Source organism: Pteropus vampyrus, unplaced genomic scaffold (genome assembly GCF_000151845.1).
Source record: "Pteropus vampyrus isolate Shadow unplaced genomic scaffold, Pvam_2.0 Scaffold241, whole genome shotgun sequence".
In the NCBI taxonomy this organism is placed as follows: domain Eukaryota; kingdom Metazoa; phylum Chordata; class Mammalia; order Chiroptera; family Pteropodidae; genus Pteropus; species Pteropus vampyrus.
This window is the reverse complement of record NW_011889022.1, coordinates 989151-997090: the sequence shown is the minus strand read 5'-3', so window position 1 is coordinate 997090 and position 7940 is coordinate 989151. Positions and strand designations below refer to the sequence as shown.

Here is a 7940-nt window from a genome sequence, read left to right as displayed (position 1 = left end):
AGGCCCTCTGAAGTGGCAGGACAGCCAGTCTCGCAGCCCGTTTTGTCGGCCAAGGGAGAGGGACTATAAATAGGTATGGCCTAGATCTGGAGCTTCCTCCGGAGAGGAGGGCCCGAGGGGTTGTCTGGAGCCTGGTCGTGGGAGCGGTGGGTGGAAGACTGCCACTGGCCATCCTTCCAGACCGCTCGAGTCTGAGGACAAGGCCTGGGGCCCGTCCGTTGGCTCCTCCTGGCACGTCACACCTGAGGGTTTGGGGCCACTCTTGCTCCAAAGTGCAGGCTCGGTTTTCTGACAGCTAAAACTTAATGATCATTTGAAACTATTTCAAGTGGAGCCAGGAAGGGAAATTCAGAGAGCATTGGCTTCAGTGTTTCATTCGAAACTGTGTTTAAGTGGTGACCGTCTGCAGGAAGCAAATCAGAGGCGCCAGGCCCTGCCGGCCGGGCTCTGTCCTCTGCTGGCGGAAGCTGCCGCCCGGAATTCAGGTGGTGCTAAGTCCAGATCGCAGCCTGGCCACTTACTGGCTGTGTGACCTCAGACCAGAAACGAGGCCTCTCAGAGCCCGTTCCCTCCTTGATCAAATGTGGTCATTGCTGGGGAAGTACACGGAGCATCCACGGGCGTTTCCTGCAGGTGCTGCCTCTGTGTGCGGCGCTCTCAGGGCAGGGAGGGGATAGTGCACTTGGGGAACAAGGAGGAGGGGCCGGTGTGTCTAAGGGACAGATGACCAGACACCAGAAGAAGCTGCAGGCTGGGCAGACGGCAACGTTCTAAGCTGATAAAAAACATCAAATAACCTTCTGGCCCCTACATTCAGCTTTGGGAGCAGTGACACCAAGTAACCGGCTGGAAATGAGTGGCCCAGTGACTTCTTAGCATTGAATAGGATGACCTTGGAGTGGGGTTTTTGGTGACTGAAAGACAAAACGTAGCGACAAGAAAAGCAAATGGTTGAATGAACAGGGGTAGGTTGGTTTGGTGGCTCGGCTGCCTTTGCTGCTGGGTACCCCCTGCCACCAGGGGAGCCGCATGGGCAAAGGGTGGCGGGCAGCCGGCCGTCCCTGGGGCTTGCTGCCAGGTCCAGGCAGGGGGCTTGCTCTGTACGTCCCCACACACGTCCAGGCTCCTGCCAGCCCATCTCCTTCTCGTGCTCTTGTGCCCTGGGACAGGCCGCTGGCCCCCAGGCTGCTTTGGGTTCAGAATCCAGCACTGTTCAGAATCCCAGCAGTGCCGGGAGCACCGAGGTCCAGGCAGGCGGCGATCCCTCCCGTGGCACTTACAGGCCCAGCCCGCCCCGGCTCCACCCGACGGAGAGGGTCAGGCCCTCTGAGCGCCACGCTGGGGACGGTCCTCGGGGTGTCCCCTGGGTGTGGCCGCAGTCTGGCTCTGGCAGGACTGTCTCCTGGCCTGGGCATCGGTAGCTGGGGGGTTCTCGAGGTGCTGCTGCCTTGTCTGTGACCTGAGCGGGTGTGGGGGACCTGTGCGCGTGTCTTGTGCCGCTCGTGGCCGTGTAGGTGGACAGACCGTTCCCCCCCGCCAAGGCCCCGCCCCGTGAGGCGAAGGTGTGAGCTGGTCGGCCCGTGCCGCCCCGTTGAGAAGGGCCCGTCCTGCTGCAGGTGCCCGCCCTGTTTGACGAGGTGGCCATCTACTTTTCCGACGAGGAGTGGGATGTGCTGACAGAGCCGCAGCGGGCCCTCTACCGGGAGGTCATGAGGATGAACTACGACACCGTCCTGTCCCTGGGTGAGGCTTGTGCTCCTGCGGCTCCCGGCAGCCCCGAGCCCCGTCGTCGCCCCGTGCCCCTGATGCCCCTCCCTCCAGAGCATGTGCCCTGCACGTCTTCTGGGTTCGAGCTTGGCAGGGACGTGGACAGGGCGTCCTGGTCAGCAGCACACGGGGCTCTCAGAACCGCCGTCATTCACGCAGGCGTTTGCATCAAAACTGGGAAGAAGACTTAGCCTAGCGGACGTCACTGCGGGCCTGGGCCTGTCCCTCCCATGTTCCTTAGGATGGGGGCAGCCTCCTTGCCACTCTGTCCGCCTCGGAAGCTTGGGGACATACCCCCAAGGAATCCTTGCTCCCCGCCTGGCACTGATGGCCACACTATCAGTGTAAGCATCGGGAGGGATGCCCCAGTTTGCACGTGTGGGTGTGACAGTGGCCATTAGTGTCAAAGGCTCTATCCGCCCCCTGCCCTGCTAACTGCCACTGTCACCGGCGTCATCAGGGCTAGCCCTCGTTAGTGAGACCCGTGAGTTCCCTTGGACCCCCTGTTTCCCATCACATTTCTTAAGCATCTTAGGCCCTTCCCCCATCTTTCCTACATCTCCCGGTAGAGAGAGCGGGGCTGCGGGGTAAGTGCTACCAAGGACTGATTTTGCGCGTGCTCCAGACGGTAACGCGGCTGCTACCTTTGTCACTTCCTGTGAACAGAATTCCCGTTCCCGAAGCCGGACGTGATCTCTCGGCTGGAAGGGGAGGGCGAGGCTCAGGACTGCGACGGGTGGCAGCTCCCAGGAGGAACCTTCCCAGGTAGGGCGATTAAACGGAGGTGGCGTCCGTCACGCGGGGCCCTCATGCACCGGGCTTCGAGTTCCAGGCTCAGTCTGGGGGGCGCCTGAGGGGGAGGCAGGGTTGCGAGGCAGAAAGATAATGGGCGCTGGAGTTAAAAATCTTCCTGGTGTTTACCGAGGGGCCTCCTTCAGCTCCCTGAGCCTCCACGCCCTCCGGTCGGCCGTGGGCAAGAAGTCCCCACGTGCGACCCGCTGTGCAGATGAGGGAATGATGACCCACTGGCCGCGAGAAGTAGATGTGGTATTCCCGGGACCTGGCCCGTGGGGCAGGGTTGAGGACGTGCCATCTGTTATTAGAGATTCTGCCCTTGGCGAACGCCCCATTACGGTGTCCTTGGCCTTTGCATTGGAGGCATCGGGGCGTCAGGCAGACGCTGTTTTACCGACGGGCACGGTCGCCGCCCCTCCCCCTCTCTCGCAGAGAACGAAGACGCCGACGTGAAGCGCGCAGACTGGGCGGGCCCGACGCGCGCCGCCTCCCCGCGCCCCGCGTCGCCGCGCCCCGCGCCGCAGCCCCTGGGCGGCTTCGGCCTCCGCCTGCCCCGCGACATCGCCGAGCTGCCCGAGTGGAGCGAGGGGTACCCCTTCTACATGGCCATGGGCTTCCCGGGCTATGACCTCGCGGCCGACGACCTGGCCGCCAAGTTCCAGTTCAGCCGCGGGATGCGCCGCAGCTACGACGCGGGCTTCAAGCTGATGGTGGTGGAGTTCGCCGAGAGCACCAACAACTGCCAGGCGGCCAAGCAGTTCGGCGTGCTGGAGAAGAACGTCCGCGACTGGCGCAAGGTGAAGCCGCAGCTGCAGAACGCCCACGCCATGCGGCGCGCCTTCCGCGGGCCCAAGAACGGGCGCTTCGCCCTGGTGGACCAGCGCGTGGCCGAGTACGTGCGCTACATGCAGGCCAAGGGCGACCCCATCACCAGGGAGGCCATGCAGCTGAAGGCGCTGGAGATCGCGCAGGAGATGAACATCCCCGAGAAGGGCTTCAAGGCCAGCCTGGGCTGGTGCCGGAGGATGATGCGCAGGTACGACCTGTCCTTGAGGCACAAGGTCCCGGTGCCCCAGCAGCTGCCCGAGGACCTGACGGAGAAGCTGGTCACCTACCAGCGCAGCGTGCTGGCTCTGCGCCGGGCGCACGACTACCAGGTGGCCCAGATGGGGAACGCCGACGAGACGCCCATCTGCCTGGAGGTGCCGTCCAGGGTGACTGTGGACAACCAGGGGGAGAAGCCCGTGCTGGTCAAGACGCCCGGCCGGGAGAAGCTGAAGATCACGGCGATGCTCGGGGTGCTGGCCGACGGCCGCAAGCTGCCCCCCTACATCGTCCTGCGGGGCACGTACATCCCGCCCGGCAAGTTCCCCAGCGGCATGGAGATCCGCTGCCACCGATACGGCTGGATGACCGAGGACCTGATGCAGGACTGGCTGGAGGTGGTGTGGCGGCGGCGGGCGGGCGCGCTGCCCGAGCAGCGGGGCCTGCTGATCGTCAACGGCTTCCGCGGCCACGCCACCGACGCGGTGAAGAGCTCCATGGCCAGCATGGACACCGACATGGTGGTCATCCCTGGTGGCCTGACCTCGCAGCTGCAGGTGCTGGACGTGGTGGTGTACAAGCCGCTCAACGACAGCGTGCGGGCACAGTACTCCAGCTGGCTGCTGGCCGGCAACCTGGCGCTGAGCCCCACCGGCAACGCCAAGAAGCCGCCCCTCGGCCTCTTTCTGGAGTGGGTCATGGTCGCGTGGAACAGCATCTCCAGCGACTCCATCGTCCAGGGCTTCAAGAAGTGCCACATCTCCAGCGCCTTGGAAGACGAAGACGACGTCCTGTGGGAGATCGAGAGCGAGTTGCCAGGGGGAGGGGAGCCGCCCAAAGAGTGTGACGCCGAGAGCATGACCGAGAGCCACTGAAAGGACGGTAAGGGGACCGCCCGGCGTGACCCGTGTCCCCGGCTGCCTTTCGTCTTGCCAGTCTCCTCTTAGGGTCCCTGGGAGCCCGAGGCAGTGCCGTAGGTCACAGGCCACCGGCCCCGCCTTCCCGTGAAGCCTCCGTTGCTTGGCTTGCGGGGGCCTTCCGTGGTGGCCTGGACCCAGGGGCCCTTGTGTGTCACACACGCGGTGGACCGGGGTGAGCTGCCGGGACGCCGGGCCTGCGCCGGGGTGCCGAGATGACTGGGGTCTGAGGGAGCGCAGTGTGCCCAGTTAACAAAGTGGCGTCTGCTTTTCCTCGTAAGTCGGGCCGGCCACTTGGGCCGCCATGGGGACTGACCCACTCGAGGCAGCTGTGCTCACGTTCGCTGGCTTCGGGCCGTGTCTCCCGGGCCTCAGCTCTGCCCTGGGGCGCTCTGCAGTGGCCCACTGGGAAATGAAAGTAATAGCTTATGCTTGCTTTTCCCTAGGAATTTGAGTGTTTTAAAAAGCATCATCTTACTCTCAAAATGACCTTCCCATGGAGTGAGTGATTGTAATAATTTCTTGTAGTCCTCAGATATCTGGTTAAATTGAATCTTTGCATCAAAATAAGCGGTAATAATAAAACGGGGTGCCTGTCTAGGGCTGCAGTGGGCTGAGGACGGCCGGCTTGAATGTTCAGAGCTGAGTATACAAGAGGAACAGTTAAGTGGCAGTGGGGCGTTGGGGACTAAGACACAACTAGTGGAAGGAGCCCAGAGTCGCCCCCACATCCCACACCTTGAGAGAGCGGCCTCGTGCAGGATCCCCTTGGGGGAGACACACAGAAGGAACAAGCAATTCATTTTACCTTCTCGTTTCTCTGTCAATCGACTCGCCCGTCCAGACACTTTACTGTGAAGAGGTTCCTTTTGACAGAGGACCCAAAACTGTTTCCACTAAACTTCCTTGTACGGTGTAATTGGGCGTTTCCCTCCTTTGCTTTTCTCCAAATGACGTGCTGATAGAAGCCCTCTGTCACCCCCGCCATGATGTGCGACTTCAGGGCTGACATCCCCGCCGTAGTTGGGGGAGCCCTAGCATCACAGTGGAGCCCAGTTCTTGCTGTTACAGTCAGAATCCCCCACATCGCTTCCCCCCCACGTTCTCTGCCCCGTCGGCCCCTCTTTCCTCCTCACCGTTCTGCCGCCTCCGGTGGGATCAGACCGACCGACAGCGAGTTCTAACCTTTTCTCATTTTACCTTTTGTCTTTCCTCCTCTCTGTCAGGTCCTGTTTTTGCGCATTTTTAATTTTCTAAGCCATTTGCTACCCAAAAGACTGGATCGAAAACTGCCGGGAGTGGAGAGGGAACCAGGCGGCCGGTGCTCGGGTGCCGCTGTGTGGCGGGGCCTGCCTTCGGTGCCGCGCACGCAGTCCCGCTCACCTGGACCGCGCCCTCTCCTGGGCTGAGCGAGCAATGGCGGTAGATAGGGACTCTCCGAGTGGCCGGGACAGTCGGGAGACTCTGGGCCGCTTCTCATCTCTTTGGAAACCCGAGTGATGGGACCACGATGCTCCTTCGGTCACACACACGCCATCTAAAATGCCGGGGCCGATTCACACTTAGTTCTCTCTGTTTTCCAGCGAATGGAACTGTTGGAAGCAGCCGGGGAGGACCCTCAGGAAGATTCCTCGACGTGTGGGTGCACAGGGAGCAGGGCGGGGGGCCGCCCACCCCGCCCCACGTCCACGACGTGTCAGAAACGCCTGGGACCCTTCATCTCGTCAGAGACGTGATTAGGGAAGAAACTGCTTCTGCCCCGTTTCTTGGAGACGTGACCCCATGTGTCCATCAGAAGAAACGTGTAAATATGATGGACAGAGGCATCTCCTGGGGAAGAGACCGCTCGTTCAGCACCAACAGGAGGCTCGTCACACATATGGGTGCCACCGCACTGGTGTCCCTTCTGTGGCGAGACCTCAAGTCATTGTTTTCTTCTGCCTTTAAAAATGCTTCCAAGAGTAGAGCCTGTCCCAGCGGGTGAAGACTGCAGAGCAGGCTTTGTAGAAACATGTCATTTACGTCTACCTGCTACTTACACATTTCCTCTTTTAGAAAAAATGAGATACTAATGATAACAGAATTCAGACACTGGCCTGGTGCCAGCAGATGGCTTTTCTCTAGACAGACTAGGTTAGTGGGGAAGAGGCAGGTGAAAATAAACTGCTGGCTGATTTATCTTCCCAGCCTGGTTGGCAGCTAGACTTCTGTCGGGTCTCATTCAATGGCCCTATTTTTCATGATGATGATTATTGTATTTAAGGCTAGGGCAGCAGTTAGCACACAAGCTCTTCTGTTTCTCAGGCTGCCTACAGGAGTCAGGGTCACTTATCTGCTGCCACATGGTACAAGGCTCACTGACTCCTCCCTCTGACACTTGTCTTGTTAGTATCTTTCAATATTTTTATCACAAGGGTGGTGTGGCAGCTTGGGCCTTCGGCCACAGCCATTTGTAGACTTCTGGTCTCCTTCTGCCCTGCAGGAATAGGTGGGAGGAGGTCTCTGAGTTTTTACACTATAGTGATTTGCATTCCCACATAAGTCGAGTGTTATGAAAACATTCTCTCAAAGCTACGTTCACTACAGAAAACATGCCAGAGCCTCACAGACACGGCCACTGCTGGAAATGTCATTCCAATGTCAAATCTGGTAACAGGCTTCCACTTCCTTCTTGTAGACTCAGCTCATTTGTATGATCCTGTTCTCGGCATCTTGAAACACCTATTTCTACTCAGGTACTCATTTTCCTCTTAGTCATTCACCTTTCTCAGCTTTTTAAAACCAGTTTTCCTCCCAGGAGGGGAAATTTACTTCGTTTCTGGTTTCGGAATAACTTTCAATATTTGAATTGTTTCCCTACTTACAAACTGTACTGTATTCTTGGTCATCTCAAATGGCATCTAAACCCAGCTCCTTTGCATTCCAGAAGTTTCCATTCCTGACAATTCCACTTAATTTATCCTCTCTTCTCCTGGTTCTTGGCACCTTCTTTATGTCCTGTTTTACTTGCTTTGGGAGCTCGAAGGATTTTATGAGACCGAATTCTGGGTTCCTGCCTGGGAGCCATAGTCACCGTGCAGAGAAGGTAGAAAACGGGCTAAACTCCTGATCATTCCACCGACACCTCGAGTCTCACCGTCCGCTGACAGATGATGCCTTACAGGCTGCATAGCACTGGAACTCAGAGCAACGGCTCCGCTGTCAGGGCCGTTCTGGGCTCTTCCTTCCACTGACTTCAGTATGACCTATGCCTAACAGAGCCCCGTCCAGCCGCCCCGCAGCATGGCCGTTACCCTAGAATTGCTCCAGCAGAGACAGAGCTGTACCCCCAGTAGATAGGAACTGATCCCAACAATAAACTTTCATAATAAAGACCATAGGCTATGGTGGTTTTACTATTTACCTGCTCGCGTGAGG

At 59.0% G+C, this 7940-nt stretch overlaps 1 protein-coding gene across 4 annotated transcripts in view; it reads left to right on the top strand.

Annotated features, from left to right (window-relative positions):
- POGK (pogo transposable element derived with KRAB domain) overlaps positions 1-7902 on the top strand; it is an 11308-nt gene extending 3406 nt beyond the window's left edge. For 2 of the 4 annotated variants that reach the window (XM_023519928.1, XM_011374201.2), the window contains exons 3-6: positions 1617-1743; positions 2434-2532; positions 2995-4488; positions 5750-7902. In XM_023519928.1, the coding sequence (XP_023375696.1) occupies positions 1617-1743; positions 2434-2532; positions 2995-4481 (1713 nt within the window). In that variant the 3' untranslated portion in view covers positions 4482-4488; positions 5750-7902. Of the gene's footprint in view, positions 1-1541; positions 1744-2433; positions 2533-2994; positions 4489-5749 lie in introns of all 4 variants that reach the window. The other 2 variants (XM_023519929.1, XM_023519930.1) reach the window with 2 other exon arrangements.
- Positions 7903-7940: the final 38 nt, after the last annotated feature.